At 39.0% G+C, this 17,604-nt stretch overlaps 1 protein-coding gene and 1 long non-coding RNA gene across 7 annotated transcripts in view; one reads left to right on the top strand and one right to left on the bottom strand.

The window, feature by feature from the left end:
- The window catches only part of ASIC2 (acid sensing ion channel subunit 2), a 567,697-nt gene extending 560,441 nt beyond the window's left edge, over window positions 1–7,256 (top strand). For 2 of the 6 annotated variants that reach the window (XM_034415694.2, XM_034415695.2), the window contains exons 8-10: window positions 529–608; window positions 2,838–2,906; window positions 6,205–7,256. In XM_034415694.2, the coding sequence (XP_034271585.1) occupies window positions 529–608; window positions 2,838–2,906; window positions 6,205–6,306 (251 nt within the window). In that variant the 3' untranslated portion in view covers window positions 6,307–7,256. The other 4 variants (XM_087892130.1, XM_087892131.1, XR_009622569.2 and 1 more) reach the window with 3 other exon arrangements.
- Window positions 7,257–12,525: 5,269 nt separating this feature from the next.
- LOC148114085 (uncharacterized) lies at window positions 12,526–17,207 on the bottom strand. Its single transcript, XR_015733812.1, has 2 exons — window positions 14,531–17,207; window positions 12,526–12,953 (listed from the first exon to the last, which is right to left on the bottom strand). It is a non-coding gene; the product is annotated as an uncharacterized LOC148114085 (long non-coding RNA).
- Between the last annotated feature and the right edge of the window lie 397 nt (window positions 17,208–17,604).

The following is a 17,604-nucleotide window of genomic DNA, read 5'->3' on the forward strand; positions in this document are numbered from 1 at the left end:
AACAGCTGTAGGGTTTTTTTTTTCTTTTATTACTTCTTTTCTTTAATCCAACTCATTCATTTTTTTTTTAAATTGACACCTATACCTTATGGCAATCCTATACACTGAGATCTTGGTTTGGATAGGCTTTTGACCTGTTAAAATGAGTCATTATGTTCAAGCACCTGGCAGTTTAATTTAGTTTAGCTCTTTGTTAAACTGGGGAAGAGTGAAGTACTACAGGAATAAGAGTAGGAACAGGAATGATCATCTCTAGAATGTTGGAGCAAGTAAGTTGAAACTCTGATGAAGAGGAGAAGAGTGGATTTGATTTTGCCTCAGGAGCCAATTGATGCAGAATTTACACAGCTATAATTGAAAATATTTTTCTTTACAGCCAGCATAAAAATGCTCAAAATATATTTTAATTTACTTTGCTGAGGGGCCTTATTTCCAGATAGGGCCTCCCAGTCCCAGCAATTAACTTTGATGTGCACCAAAATAAAAGATTAAAATGTCTATTTCTGTTTTTTCCCCTTTCTTCCCCAGGTGATATTGGGGGTCAGATGGGTCTTTTTATTGGTGCTAGTATCCTCACTATTCTGGAAGTATTTGACTATATTTATGAGGTAAGTTGCAGCCCTTTCCCTGAGGTAGCGAATAATGTAGTCCAATGGCCATGTATTTTCATGCCGAGGGGATGCAAGAACAGATTTCATCCATGGGCCTTTGATCCAATAGTATAGTAAGCTCTGGAATCTGTGTTTCCTGAATATATTTGAGTCCAGAAGGGTAGCACAAATCCTGATGCTATTTCTTTCCACACAGAGAGACTAGTATGCATTTTAATGTAATTTAGCTAAAAATAAGACCTGAGTAAGACATTAAATACATATTTTATGTTAATATGAACGTGTGGGGGAGGTATGGTACCTTGGTACTCAATCACTTTGAAACTCATTGAATTGGGTACTCAACACACACACACACACACACACACACACACACACACTCCAGTGGTTAAGGCAGAACCACAGCCTAATATTTCATCTGATTTGGGATGAAGTGATGATGGGGGCTGTTATGAAAACTTTGACTATGTTGAACTTATCTGAAGGATTAAGCAGCTTTTATCTTTGCTTTGCTTTTCATCATTTGGCATCAGAAAATTGCATCTGTCCAAAGGCAAGCAGAGAGAGAACAGGAAAAGGTATCCAGGAGCTCTAAGCAGCCTGTGGATTATCCACTCCTTTTTGCAGAGTTTTATAAGAAAGCATGTGCCTTGATAGGCTGGTAGCTGTTAACATTTGCTCACACTCACTGATTAAGGGGAGAGGGGTTGCAGCATGGATAGAAAGCAATACCACAACTGCTGCCTGTTTTCTAAGCTAACACTGCTGACTTGGGGGTGTTTTCCCTGCTTCTTCTGGATGCCCATCACCAGCAACAGCAAATAGCACGACCCTCATGTTGAATTTCTCTTGTTTTCCCCGTCTGAGGTGCCAGATTTTGCAGAGAGAAAGAGAAAGAGATAAAAATTGACCCAGAGTTATCCATTAAGATTATGTTGCTGGGGTGAAATTGAATCTGGGTTTTCCTAATCTGCAATGCAGCAACTTAATGCCAACATCACACCGGCTGTCTCAAAGGATTTGTTTCTACAAGTGTGATCGGTGTAGTTTGCTCATTATTGTCCACACGGAATAAAAGAGTTCTCTGCATGGAGATGATGGGACTTGAGCCTGGAATCTACTCTATGAAAAGCAGGGATTCTTATACTCAGACGTAATCCCCTTTCAAATGTTACAGTGTTATTCTTGTGGAAGAGTGTGCTATACATTGCTTAGGATCCTGGAGAAAAAGTATGATATAAATTTAACAAAAGAAGAAGTTAATAACAAATAAACCTTGGAAGGAAAAAGTGATTTGGGATCTTGGTTCCCACATCTATGGCTGGCTCTCTCCATACTGTGGAATCCTCAAAAAGACACAGTTTAGGGTTGGGGTAAGATATACCAGTAGCCAAAATGTCCTAACCGTACTATATATAACCAGCCCAATGAAAAGTAGAATTTAAGGTTTGGCTGGCATCAAACTTTTCCCTGCAAGCAAAGGCAAAAGAAGCAAAAATGAATAAATACTAGTCCAAAAAAATGTGTATCTATTTTCAGGTCTTGTTCCTGGACTGCAGTTAGTTGGATGCTCAAGCATGGTATGGGGTAGGATCTCTCCAGTGCATACAGTTTAGGGCCTGTTAAACAAAGCAGTTTCTGGGAACAGATTAGAAAATCATAGCGTGATTCACTTGGTTGAATTTGGCAAGAGAACCTGTTTTGCATACAGGTTTGCCTTGCAACATCTGCCTTTCTCTGAGATAATTCAGACGCAGGGCTTTGAAAAATGCCTCCCCCCCCCCTTTCCCCCCCCCTGGTTAGATCAATATAATTATGTCTGGAAAGTAATCCAAAACTAAGATAATAATCATTTGCTGAAAATTGCACTCATGAGAATTGCAGTATGGAAAGAAGAATTTTACAACTTTAACATTAAATTTTAGCATTATTCTTTTTATTTTTAAACAAAATGCATTTCTAGGCTTTAAGAAAGCAAGAGCAGCCTTAGAACTGGGTGAACAAAGCTGAATAAAATTTTAAATTAAAAAAAAAAGAGTACTGGATCAGACTTCTTATGCAAACAGGCTTCAGTGCCCTGAATTTACTACATGGATTAAGAATAAATAATTAATCCAGTACAGTGCTCTGTAAAGAAGAGGACCTCTCTTTCTACTGTCAGAGGATTGGGATGTATCAGATTTTTACTGGAACTAAAAATCTTATCCTTTCTCCTATTTCTTTTAGCTGATCAAAGAGAAACTGTTTGATCTTCTTGGCCCAGAGGAGGAAGAAGGAAGCCATGATGAGAATGTGGTAAGTAGGCCCACATCCCTGCCAGGACTCAGAAGAGCAGAAGCCAACATATAGCACATTGGCATATTCCTTGGCAGAGTCTATTTTCAATCTGGCAGGGGAGATGACCTTAATTTCTGCACAGAGTGGCACTGGGCCTCGAGTTTATGCTTTCTGCTTCAGTAGTTTACCCTCCAATCTCAGATGCAGCAGCTTCTTGTAGTTATTCGTATGCAGAAGGCAAAGTCATTTGCATTTACTCAGAGGGTCCTTTTTTAAATTCACATTGTACAGATTGACTTCTGGCTTGACAAAAAAGCTCTGAGTGAGCCCTGGAGCAAATGGTCATCTGTTAATTAAATAAGGGATGGGCAGAAGTTAGCACTGGATAGCTTTATTTCCAGATCTCGAGTTGACTTGCATTGGCTTGGCAAGGATTTCTGAATAATAGATCCCATTTCTGCCCTATGTAATGCTACTTAAATGAAGAAACCTTCCAAAAGGTGGATTCCTGAGAGCCATTCAATATTATCATTTTGCACCACTTTGTGATTAGCTCTGATCCTGATTGATTCCATACCATCTTCTCATAAGGCAAGCTGACTCTTTTTTTTTCTTCTGATACTCCTATGATTTATTTGAAATTGCTTCAAAACTGGAAATTTGAATTACTAAGACTCTGCAAAACTTGTTAGGAATACATTTTCCCATTGGCAGAACTCTTGAGTCGCCCTGGGTCTTAGGCTCCCCCTCACCCCCATAGAAGTTCCATGCCTGAAGCTTGTTTCTCCTTATATGCATTAGTTAAAATTCCCCCTCTCCCCCCTCCCCCCATTTCCAGTTGATTGCAAAATTGCAGGCATGGCAACATTTCACCTTCACAGCTCACAGGGGGGGGTTTAAATGTCACAGAGGAATGGAAGCAAAGCATGTAGGAAGCTTTTGGAAATTTTTAATGCTTACTGTTTATTATACAATTTATTTTATTTCTTTTTTTCATGGACAGTGGCTATACAAGTGTGAGGGGGATTATTGCTCAGTGCATTAGATACCAATAGCACGATATTCTTTGGAGTCTCCCCTTGAAGGGAAACGATGAAACCTGATTAGCTCCTGATGTTCCCTGTATGTTGCCAGCTTTTGAGATTGACCAACGTGAACATTCAGACAGCTTTGTTGAGGGGCTTTAGAGGAGGTAGAAACGTTAGCAATATGGAAATGGGTGAGGAGTAAAGGAACAGTTAAAAATTAGAGTTTTTAAATCAAGTCCCTGAACTCCAATGGCTATTTAATTCCACCTCCAATTCCAAAATGAGGCTTTCCTTACGATCTTCAATTACCGTAACTGATCTCATAATCAACAAAATAAATGCTGCAGATCGGAAGTGTGCCCACATGATTTAAAATGACCACTTTATCTTATTGCTTCACAAACAGCTATTTCAAAATAATTTTATTAGCCTATTCGTTAGAAGTCTGCCTTATTCAAAAGAGTTGACTTTCATTGGGAAGGCATCTTATTGTTGGTTGTTTTGTTTGTTTTAAGTGCATCCTAAAGGAAAAAGAGATACATATGTCTCTTCGGTAGGCTACCAAATCTGGTGTGCAAAACTCCAGATAATTATCAGAGGTCCAAAATTTTAACCTTTTGCTGCCATTATTGGTTGTCTGGATTTTTACAGCCCAGATGCAATATTCCTGCTCCTTTCCCTCCTCTTCTAACAACCTGATTTGTTATAGGCAGGGCTTTAGCAATCTTACAGTTGTCATCATTGCAAGAAAGAAATTAAGAATACCTTAAAAGGTAAATGTAAAGGTTTCCCCTGCCAGTCGTGTCTGACTCTAAGGGGCGGTGCTCATCTCCGACGATTCACAGCCAAGGAGCCAGCATTGTCCGAAGACGCTTCTGTGGTCATGTGGCCAGCATGACTATGTGCCGAAGGTACACAGAACACTGTTACTTTCCCACCGAAGTGGTACCTATTTATCTACTTGCATTTACAAGCTTTTGAACTGCTAGGTTGGCAGGAGCTGGGGCCAGTAATGGAAGCTCACTCTGTCACACTGTACTTGGTCTCAAACTGCCAATCTTCCGGTCAACAAGCCCAACGTCTTAACCGCTTGGCCACCGTGCCCCTCTAAGCATACCTTATCGGCTACAAAGAGTGATTCTTTTTATGCAACAAAAACAGTGAAATTGGATATTGTAATTTTGTGTACGTCTTATCTGAGAGTAAGTTCTATTGAACTTAACAGAATTCATTTATGAGGAAACAATTGCAACACAATTCAATCTTTATTTGGGAGTGTTTTTAATTGGATTTAAGAAGGCATGTGACTTTAGTCTTTGAAATCCTAAAAAAAAAATGTTTTTCAAAATTTTATACTCTCTCCCTCCCCCGATGAATCCTATTTCAAATTTCAAAGTGTAATTGTTTCCAATATCAAGCTTCACGGGTATTTGTCTTCATTTGTGTGTGTATGCGTGTGTGAGTGTCTACATGCATGTGCATGTGCATAGGTGTATATAAACCTAGCCCAAATTAAATTCTTTCACATTCCATTGATTTTAATGAGATAAATTAAAGAAGTGTTGTAACTCCCATACCAATATGAACAAGATTTAAACATTTTAAATGCATGCGTTCATGCATTTTCGCTCAAATATATGTTGTGTCATTAATAAGCCGTGTCCGTACAAATACAGAATGTGATTCCCTCAGCCATCAAAACCCTTTCTGAATTTTTCCTTGGGGCTTTCAGGATTCACCATTTGAAAATGGTAGGTTGAAACACGCTTGTATTTTGAGAACCGTCATGTTTAGGCAATTTATTAGGACAAGTCAGAATTTGTAGAATAGTGTGCAAGCTTTTACATTCTCCATAAAATTTAAACAATCAAGACAATAAGCAAATAAACCCTGACTGGAATGTGGGGAGGAGTAGCTGGTGTTGAAGCCATCAGATCTGAATTTTATCACAACTTGAGAAAAATATGAGAGGCGTAGCTTAATATAAATGGGAAATCGGCTCTATTTATATCCTTGAAATTCCTGTCTTTTTGGCCTGTTGTAGTAGGATATTAAAACCCCATATAGTGATTTTAATAATACCTTGCATTTATACAACATAGCAAAACTCCTTCAACATTGTATCTCTGAAAGCTATGCCAATACTATTATCTTGGAGGTAGACAGTTAAGACCGAAAGAGAAATGACTGCCTAAAACTATTTAGTGAGTTCTTAATTGAGGTAAGATTTGAAGAATGGACTTGTCCACTTATTCTTCTTTGGTCGTCTTTCCTTTTTCTGTTCACAGAGCACGTGTGAGCCCTTGTCAAACCACTCTGATCCCACGAGCCACACTGTGACAGTCCCACTGCAGACAACACTTGGCACATTGGAAGAAATTGCATGCTGACAATTGCTTCCTCAACACTATGGATGGCAGAACCTACAAAAGCCAGGGAATCCTACTCAGGCTCACTAACAGGGTGGGGGAAACCACTGAGGAATTTGCTATGCATCAAATTGTTCTCTTTCTCTCTTCTTGTCAAAATCAGTGAAAGATTTCATGGACTCAGTTGCATCAGCCTGTCCTACCAGGATGAGTGGAGGAGGGTGTAGGAAGGGGCAAGATTTATCTCCACCAGCGGACAACACATCTCAGTTTCTGAACTGGAGAAGTGTGATGACCAAGAAACCATTCTTTCATAGACAGCCTACAAGTTACACAAAAGAAGTCTGCATGCCAGTCTTTTTGATGGCAGTCTCTCTTTTTCCTTGCAAGCCATGTCTCCATCCAACAACTGCTCCCTTTTTCTTTTTTTTCTTTTGCCACAACAAAAGTGGAGGTCATGGCACAGACTTTCCTGCTCAAGAGTTTACCATTATTTAACAACATCACTGCTGAGTTAAAAACAAGCAATGGTCCATTTTTGAGGGTCACCATTCTTTTTTGTTGTATGCTAAATGTGACAGGTCTCAAAAGTTCTGGTCAAATCGTTGGGTGAGCCAGATCTTTGATGACCAAGGTGAGCATGCTCAAATAGAATGGCTCACCTTACGTACCATTATAGACCACTTCTTAAATGCAGGCACTCACGAACGCACCAGCCCCATTGACACTAGTTAGCCATACAGCTACTGTCTTGTCTAGATTGGCGTGTAATGCAACATATGTGTGTCCCAGGATTGGGGGAGGTGGGGTCCAGTTACCTTTTTGACTTGCCCTGCTTCCTCATTCTTAACAGCACTATTAAAGGTGATCTTGTGGAAGGGGATGAACTGTCATTTCTGCTTATTCCACCTCTGTGGATGTTTTACTTCAACTTGGGAACTACCAGCATTAAAAAGAGTTTCAAAACAAAATATGTCCTTTTAGGCTATTTATGAGCAATGTTTTAGCAGTTTTCAGAATGATAACTCTGGCGGGTTGTATAAGTCATATTGCAGACCATTGACTGGGCCCAAATCTTTGGTTTGCACAATACATGTAAAATACTCACATAAACTAGATTCATACAACATATTAAGTCACAACATGGATGGCTAGTTTACAGTTCAGGATATGCACAATTAGCCTGTTAAAGTAAACCACACAAATTTTATGGACTATATTTTGTAATATCTCTACAATATTATATTGAGATAGATTATATATAGATTTCTAGAATGAGTAGTTGGTGAGGTTAAATGGAAACTAAATGCAGAAGATTCAAGCAATTATAATTATGGGGTAATTATTTGCACATTTGTCTTCTGTGTAGAAATTGTGTGTCCTATGCAGAATGTAGTAAAAGAGCACTTTTAAACAATGGCATAGGTGACATCAGAAGATAAGTAATAGATCATTCATGTTATGAATGATGCTATTAAGTTCTGTAACGCTCATCCTAAAATAATACTGAGACTCTCTGCTTACATATATTTATCAACCGATCAATGAAATATGTAGTATCTTTGCCACTCGACAGACTGTAAATGTAAATGACCTAAATAAGAGTGCAGTTATCATTGTCTGCATCTTCTGCATTTTATTTTCTTCAAACCACAGTGTCTTCTATTTCCACCGATGCCTTCAGTTAAATATGTGCATATTTGAATCTCACAATATACTGTAGGTATCTAATGAAACAGACTTACCCTGAAAAATCTAATGTCATATTGTTTTAGCATTTTGGTTGCTTTTTGTCCATTTTTTTTTTTTTTCAGAGCAGTTCTGCAGCTAGACACAATGAAGTTACTGCTAACTAATGACATCTTCCTGGCTGTGTGAGAGCCCACTATACCCACCCGTGTGGATGTCATTATTTTATTTATAAGTTCCAGCAAGATCTACACCAAAGCACTTTCTATATAGTACAAAGCTCCCTAATGACTGCTCGATGAGCATATGATCACTAGACAGTGTTAACATCCACACTGAGTCTAACATACTTGGAATGCAAATTATTTCCAGGGGAGAATAAAACTAGCATGCTTATGATGATCTAACTGAGAGCAGTTGCAAAACAGCTTCACTAGAAGTGTAGATGTGGCCAGAAGCCAGAGGTGAATTCTTATTCCGGGCAGAGATAGAACACGGCTTTGGCTCTGAAGGAACCTATTAACTATGATATATGCTACTTTATTGCAAGAGCGAACATTTGTCTATGGGATGGAGAAGGGATTGGGAAGCAAAAAGAAAGCCATTGCTGAGAGTGTGTGACATCATCATGTACTGTAAATACTGTGAATGACATCCTGGGGTCAGGCATCAAGATAGATAACATATAGGTAATGGTGGCATTTGCATAACAATGCATCCTTTTTCAATCATGTTTTCCTGCGAATATTGCTGTCTCTGCCTTTAAAGAGTCCCACGGGAACATCACTTTTAAACCCAGAAATTACATCATCTCATCTTCAAATTTATGAGCTGAGGATGAGCCATAAATTGTATTTGGGGGTGAGGGGGTGGGGGAAGTTGTTACAAGAAGCAATACATGGTTACATGTTTTTAGTTTTATATCTGGCATGTTATTCCACTTTTTTGTTCACAATCTATCTCTGGTTCATGTCTTTGCCCTAATTCACTCCAAAAAAAAAAAAAGAAAATGGCAGGGGTGGCAAGAATGGTCCCTCCTAGTGAAAGGGTCGGTGGATGTTTTTGGGTCATAAAAGGGCAAGAGGCATGCGGTGTGGGGCAGCAAGATCAAGATGCCTTCCTGCTGCCATCTTCCCTCTGGTGCAGTGTTTCTCAACTTCGGCATCTTTAAGACTTCAATTCACAAAATCCCATACTGCTCTGGTGCTTTGCCTGTGACCGTTTCATAAATGGATCTTACCAGCTAATCAAAGGATAATCTGGTTAGTTTTACAGTACTTATATAAATTTTCCAAGGATTTTCTGTGCAAAAGTCTCCTGGCAGTTCCCTACTCTGTCTCCCTCTCCTGCCTTCATCCCTTTCTCTCTCTCTTCTCTCTCTCTCTCTCTCTTGTTTTGTTTTTTTTCTCTCAGGCATAAGCATTCCAGTCAAACAAATGAAAAGATGAGGATAGGCACTGCTGTGAGATGCTACATCCAATTCCAAGCCAATTAGCAGGGTTTTGTTTTCATTCTACCACAACTATATCCAACAATAACAACAGCAAAATCTAAAGTCAGATTTCAGTGCAACTGTCAGAAGAATGCAGCTACGTCCATTTATCTTCATTGTGTTTACATTACAGACTGAGCATAGTGTGGGAAAACTGGCCACCTCCCCGTGTTGAACCCAGGTAATATATTAACAGATAATTGGGTCTAAAATGCCATCTTCTTGTGACTCAAAAATTAAGAAAGAAAGAATTTGTTCTGTTTCCAAAGAGCTCTCTTCATAGATTTAACTCCATTTCAAGAAAGCGGATTGTTTATTCAGTGAATAGGTCAACTAGATCATAAGAAAAACATAAAGAGGAATTTGCAAAATTGGTAACTATGAATTTGATCTACAAAACATTCCTGTCCAGCTGCAGAGATGCCAATGCTTCCTTAATGTAACTTTTAAGGAAGTAACATCCTAAGCAAGAGGGGGAAACAGGCAACTTCAGTTCCCAGATATTTGATGGATCTTCTAATTAAAAGCTCCTCAAGCTGTAAGAGATGAAATCCAATCTCCTAGCCCCTACTTTGCTTTTACATTGGACCTTCCTTTGGGACATATCTGGAAGCAAGCGGAGTGCTCAGTGCTAGCAGACTGGTTTTTCTCTTCTAAAACTGGAGCAACAGGTGTGTGAAAGGGCTTCTAAAGGATGGATCCCACCCCATTCTCATACTTGGAACTCAACAAAACATGATTGAGAACATTCTGATCTACAAGTGTGTCTCAAGGTTCTAGAGTAAAAATGAGGTGGTCTTACCACACAATTTCCAACTCCAAACTAAAGCTTGTATGTCTATGGAGATTCTCGGTCATCCAGGTCATGATTGTCTCAAAGGTGCATTTTCAAAAGGAAACTGGACTATGTTTTTCTCCTCAAGGAAATTGTCTTTTGAAAACACACCTTTGAGTAAAACTTCTATAGCACTTTCCTGGGGGCCATTTGATGAATTCCTATTACCCACAAGTTGCTGTGAGACTTATTCAAATAAATGATATATTGCTAAATAATAAAGAACCTCTTTGTTCACATTATGACTACCTTTCTACAATGAATTAAAAGTTCAGGTTTTTATTTCACTTATTCACTTCTACAAGAGCCTCATTATGTGGATGTTGCTATTATTCATATGGTGCAAGCAAAGAATGGTAGTATTTTACTGCCCATTCTAGGAACAGATCATTGATGGAAAGCCACTCCTTTACTATAATTAGGCCCTTGTTAGTTCAGGCAACCTAGAATTGCATGTAGGTAGATCAATGAGTAATACGGCACAAAAAAGTAATAGGGAGAATGACAACCCTTGACTGCATCTGGCATTGGATGGAGGTGAGCTATTGGAAGAAGGAAGTTCTTGTACCTCACAGTTGGGGGCAAAGAGCAATTTTTTTTGACTCCATAAGTAAAATGGGGAGATATACACAACATAGTTTGATGAAATGGATATTTTTAAAAATCAATTTTAAAGCCTGTGAGAATTAAAAACTCAAGGCCGACTGTTAAAGTTTCCTGCATGCTCTTTTTACTGGATTATTTATTTAGACATACATATGCCTAAATATCCATTTGGGGGTGGGATATAAAGGTAAATGTGTTGCGGGTTAGACAGAACTCTCCAAGTCTCTACCAATTTACTGTATCTTTAATTATATATTTATTGCAGGCTACTTATTTATAAGATTGAAGGTAAGACTTGCTCATTTCTATGTCATACGGAGAGACTGGAGCAGCAAATTTAATGCCAGGCGAACAAGTTTACAACTTAGCTATTATATTTCTCTCGTCAATCTGTCCATTTGAATATTACATGGTAGTCATTTGGCAAGTGGTGCAAATACAAGCCTTCAGAAAACCTTGGGGTACAATTCCTCTTTATTTTATTTATTAAATTTCTATACTGCCCATCTCACTTAAGTGACTTTATCATTTCCTATTAGCCTTTGTTCCAAAAAGTTGCTTTGTGTAAATATAAGACTACAATTCTTTAACATAGCCACTTCTTTTCTCGGGATCCATCGCAGGTGCAGAGGTGATTTTAGAAGAAAAATGTGTCTGGTTCAAACTTCAGGCAGGCACTAGATTTCCACTTCCACATATCCCAAGGCCAATCTGATTCACCACACAGTCCTATTATTTATCGGACTTTTCTTATTCTAGTAAATATTTAGTTTCCTTTGATGTCAGATCCCTTACAGAATTCTCCAAACCAGGTTCTTGAATTAACAAACCAGGATAAAGTCCCCACTACGTCATCTATCGTGTCTTATCATTGAAGCACTCGTCACTAGCCCCAGCAATCCTTATAATGTCATGTGAATGCTTCCCCTACCCACCCCTTGATTCAGACTCATTAAAAAGGCCATTGATTTCATGCAACCAATTTAAACTCCCAATATGAAATCATCTCTGTCCCACCATTCTTGGAAAGTAAATTAGAAAAACATAAAACACCGTGATTAGAGATGGCCAAATGTTTAATCAAATAATGAGTTTTTAAGCGAAGAATGGGGAAAATAGAAATAGGCAGGGTGTATTCTGAATGTTCTTTCATAGACATGTATTGCCCCCTAAAGGAACTGGTGTCACCTTCAGAATCATATAGCAGAAAAGCTCAAGAGTTGTTGTTGTTTTTTTGCTTTACCTGCTTTACTGCCATGTTCTTAACCCCAAGCATTTCTATGATGCATGGCTCGCTTTAAAAACCATGAAGACAAATTCTTGTTGAATACTAGAAACTGCTGATGAAAAAAAATAAAGAAAGAAAACAAAATCTTATAAAACAAAGCAGAGGCAAAATGAAATGAATGCTTGTTTTCCATTGCTCCTGCTTTGTCTTTTGGAGAAGGAAGCTGCAATGCCAGGCCTACCCTTGGCCATCTGGTCGCAAATGCTGGGGAGGCAGGGTTTGCAAAAGTTGTTCACCACTACCCGATATAAACAAGAGTAGGCTGCATGTAAAATATTTCAAGATGAAATTCAGCAAAAGTAAAAAAGAGGGAGAGAGAAAATCGTAATAAGCATAGATAATAATATTGTAATTTGCAGTAAATATTTATATTGAGGTTTATCGCAGATCTTTTGGTTTAGAGAATTTGTATTTCGAGAAGAAGTATTACAAAGCAGTGGGAGCTCTTTGCTGTTCTGTTGAATTAGAAACAAGATTTTCCTCTTAAAACAATTCATTGCATATTTGATGCAACTATGTATCTTAACATGATTGTTGTGGTTTTAAGCTGATCTGTGTCAGTGGCTCTCAGACAGCAGTGCAATCCATCAAAACAATAAAAAGATGAACCCTCCTTTAAATCGAGTTTAACTCTTATTGGCTGTGTGGTCATACTGATGAGGTTTGCTCAGGAACAATGTAGAAATGGTTTATCATTCCCTTCTTCTGGGATGTTAGTCTAGTTTACAATCCTAGACTAATGTTTGGGCCATCCAGTCCTAAAAATACAACAAGAAAAGCATTTGGCTTCAAAATACAAATCCTTGTCTCCAGCATCCATAGTGAATTAAAGAGATGTGGCACCATTTTTTCCTGACAATATCATATGCAATCCAAAAGATGCTTTCAAGCAGAAGGTTTGGTAAATTATGGGCTAAGGAACACATTGTCCACCTGCTCTGCTCTCTCTCTCAATGTGGTACCTGAAGGGACTGCTTCATCTCAGGGAGGCCCTTTTTATGCATTTTCATACCTGATTTCTTATAAAACTGCATTTTCTCCAGCTGAGCTAAGAGATCTGTCAAACAGGCTTTGGATTTAGGAAAGAGCTGTGAGGTCCAACTAATCTGTTCACTTCTTTGTGACACTGATGAATAGGATCCTGTAAACTGAGCAAAGTTGCACTGGGACTGGATTAATCTTCTGTCCCTTTTCAACACTAGGATCTGTCACTATTTCAATGCATTCAAGGACATTTTTCTTTATCTCTAGAGAATTTTTTGTTTTCAGGAAGGACAAAGTAACTCTCCAGCTACGTTATGAGCCATATGCAAGAATTGTAATTCTGGGGAGAGGGTTGAATTAATCAACACTACAGAGATCTATTCCTGTTGAGATTTTTTTTTTCCCAAACATGTGCAAGGCAGATCCACACACATTTCTTTGGCAATAAAAAGAATGAAAGAATTAGAATGTTGATTATGATTCTTAGCATTCAACAGTGGGCATATATAATGGAAATTGGATTTTACTAACATCTTGTAGGCTGCAGATTTCCTGCCTCTGCAACATCTGTGATTCTCCAGCTGGAGTCCCAAGAGTTTGCCTTACAATAACTATCCACTGCCAGAATAGAATATTTAAAAAAAAAAAAGCCTTTTCATTGTTTGTAAGCTGGGAGTTTGCCAGCAATGTTTGGAGGAAAAATCTGTTTGGTTTATGTTATTTAGATCAATTCGGTAGCCCTCTATGGGCAAAGGGGATGCAGCAGAAGCAATGGGAAGCAAATACTAGTCCTCAACTTAAAATTACAATTGCAACCAGAATTTTGTTGCTAAGTAAAGTGATTGTTAAGTGAGCTGTGTCTGATTGAATAACTGTTTACCGGGGTTGTTAATTGAATCACAGGGCCTTTAAGTGAATCCAGCTTCTGAGGTTGTTGTGGGAAACTGACTGAGATGGTCACAAATCATGATCTAGTGACTCCCCCAGGACACTGGTATAGATAGATGCTGATTGCCAAGCATCCAAATTTTGATCACATGGCCATGGGGATGCCAGTTGAAAGTGCAAGCACCATCACTTTTTTTTTTTTTTGTGGCATTGTAACTTTGGTCAATAAACAATGGCTGTAAGTTGAGGACTACCTGTAACTAGTGGGTGAAATTGATTCCTGATTGTCAAACTGATTGCAGAACTTTACATAAACATTCCTAGCCTGCAAATTAGCATTAAGTAAGGAAGGCCACTTGAAATCAACTTCATATTTGAAGCAGTTGGAAGCCAATGGCTGTTTGTGTAACTTGTTAAGCCAAATGTTTGAGCTCACCATATTAAAAATTCAGAAAACGCCTACCTTGACTCTGCTGGCATGTCACACCCTGATCAAAAGGGACCTCTCCAGACTCCGTCTCAGACTCTCCTCTCTGGATTCCATGCGAGTCGCACATGAAAGCTCTGTTCTCAAGGAGCCTCTGAAACTTTAGAAAATCACATGAGAAGACACTTGCATGATTTTCAGAAGCCTCAGAGGCCCCACAAAACAAGACCTTCTCACACAACTTCCACAGATTTTGGAAGCCTAGTGTGTCATCAAAAATGTCATGACATGTCACGTACTAAACCAAGTACTACTCATCTCAATTGCCTAGGTTGCCATATGTGCAGTACCATTACAAAAAAAAAATCTTTTTGTGTCCATGGTAACCGTGTTACTGCAAGATTTGGATCAACATCAGCATCAGATTCCCCTATCCCAACATTCTGCAGATGTGCAAAATTACATCTGTTATTATCCCTAAAATTCCAGGTTATGATTAATAACAATTCTATTTGTAAGCCACCTACTGTCACCTTCAGGTGAGATGAGTGGCATATGAGATAAACAAACAAACAAACAAACAAAGAAAGAAAGGAAAGAAAGAAAGATAGAAAAAAAAAGAAAGAGAAGAAAGAAAGAAAGATTCCAACAAATATTTAGGGGCCTAAATTGGGGAATGATAGTGTAATAGGTACAATTTTGACTTGAAGCTGAATTCAAAATCTCTGCTAGGAAATGAAACTCACTATTTCGTTTTGAGCCAGCCACTTTTCTCAGCCTAAACTATAGAAGCTTTAAATGTTAAGTGCTTTGCAAAATGGAAGAATGCAACTATTTAGCATATTTCTGTGTCCCATGTCTTCATATAGTAAAAAGTGATTTACAAACATAAATCTCAGCAGATTCAGCAGATATAAAAGTAGACATCAGTTGGACCAGATTAAGGACTCTGTAGAATCATATGCCATTTCCAAGTGCCATATGCTTTCCAGAAGATGGTTCCTCCAGCACCTGGGTAAATAAGTTGTAATACAGAACTAGGATATATAATAAATACTTGTTTCAGTCCAAGCCGCTCTATTTCTTCTTTTCCTCCTTTCTTCCTTGTCTGCATTATCCTCTTCTATTAGCTGCCGCTTTCAATTTTTTTCTTCCCACTCCAAACATCAGCCTTCCATTCCCAGTGAGCACATTCACTCCCCCTTTTTTCCCTCAATATGCTTGAAAAGTCAGGCAGGCAAATCACCAAATAATGCCAACTTGGAATTTATTTATTTTAAAAAAAGACAAAAAAGTATTGTAGCTGAGAATTAAGGCTAACAGCTCCTCCTGGTGGCTGAGAACAACTTGTATTTGGCTGCGTAATTTGATAATTGCATTTGGCATCCTCTTTTTATTTCTGCAATTGTCTGCAGCCCTTTCCTTATCCCCTGGCTTCTTACTGTGTGGATAGTTTTTCTTCTAGGAAGAGAATCAGCACCTGGTGACTTGAATTTGAACAGTTAAGTCACCTTGATATGGGATGCAGGGATCTGCTTTTTCTTCAAGATTCTGGGAATAATAAAATTAGTTTCTCCAGAAGATTAGAAAGCTGTTTTCTTCTGTTTTTTTCCTTCTCCTCCTTCTTCTCAGCATGGATAGGTCCTCATTGTAGAACTATTATTTACAAGTCTTGGTCAAGCTGACTAAAAATTGTGAGTACAGTAGTAGTCTAGCAATATTTGGACAACCAATTCCTAACTTCTGAAGGAAAGGAAGGAGCTAGCCAAAAGACTCTCATGAACAGATAATATTGGATCAGAGAACCACAAGTTTAAGTCCTCCATTGGACAAAAAGAAAAAAGAAAACACTTGCTGTCAGTTGACCTTGAGCCTTGAGCCAGTCGTCCCTTACCCAATCTACTGTATCTCCTGAAGCTAGTTATCTGGACGAAACTGTATTGTGGGGTATTAGCGAGTGATGTGTATTGGAAAACATGTCAGGCTTGAATTAAGATGGACCTGAATTCACTTCTCTAGTCAATCATCATTGTCCACCTAAATTTCTCCATTCAATCATTATTTTGATGGTGATCATTTGTGTTCAAATTGAATTTAAAAAAGAGACAAACTAATTCCAGGGTCCAGTGATGCTCCTCCAAATACTGTAGCTATCGGTTTGCATTTTGCCTGGACTTCAGTTTGTTAAAGCAACCCTTTCTCCGCTAAACCTGGTGTGGGCAGCAGGAGGATCACTCAACATCACTGACAGAGGCAGTGCCACTTTGTTGATGCATAATATGTCAGAAGCCAAAGATCAAGCTCATCAATCACATAGAGAAGCCTACGCCTGCAAATTTTTAGGTTCAAAAGCCCCACGAAGTACTAAGTGGTGCCCTGGGAGAGATAAAAAAGGCAGACACGCAATATGGGGCTGGACTGAAGTTCTTGATTTTGAAACCTTGTTGTTTCCCTTTTGAACTTGACACGTACATCATTACCAGCCAGCCTGCTGTGGATCACCTGGTTCTCTTCCTGCTCCCCCACCGCTTCTTTGGACTGAATGGCAAGATTGTCTCCCAACTCTGGAATCCTAGGACCAGGGGCAGTTCCGCCGAGCCGGTAGCGGTGATGATATGACGCCACCGAACCAATTCTGCCCCCCCACTGCCCCACTGCCTCCCCTGCATTATTCTTACCTTTTATTTGGTCCCACCCCCAATCTATTGCTGCCTCCTGAGTCCCAGCTGATCAGCTAGAGGGAAAAAACTGTTTAAACTCTTGCCGCGGGGCTTCAAAGGGCCACCCTACAGCTGATCAGTGTTAAAAGAAAACAAATGAGTAGATCGGTGCCTGCAAAAATAAATGGGTAGACCAGTGCCTGCAAAAATGAATGAATAAACCAGTGCCTGCAAAAATAAATGGGTAGACCAGTGCCTCCAAAAACAAATGAGTAGACCAGTGCCTCCAAAAACAAATGAGTAGATGGTACAGCTCTGCAAGCAGTTAAAAGCCTGGTAGACCAGTACCTCTGCTAAATCCTAAAGAATTGTCACATGACCATCAAGCCACGCCCACAAAATAAGCCACGCCCACAGAACCAGTAGTAAAAAGATTTAGAACCCACCCCT

This window comes from Pantherophis guttatus, chromosome 4 (genome assembly GCF_059756535.1).
Source record: "Pantherophis guttatus breed Tessera chromosome 4, ASM5975653v1, whole genome shotgun sequence".
NCBI classification, from domain to species: domain Eukaryota; kingdom Metazoa; phylum Chordata; class Lepidosauria; order Squamata; family Colubridae; genus Pantherophis; species Pantherophis guttatus.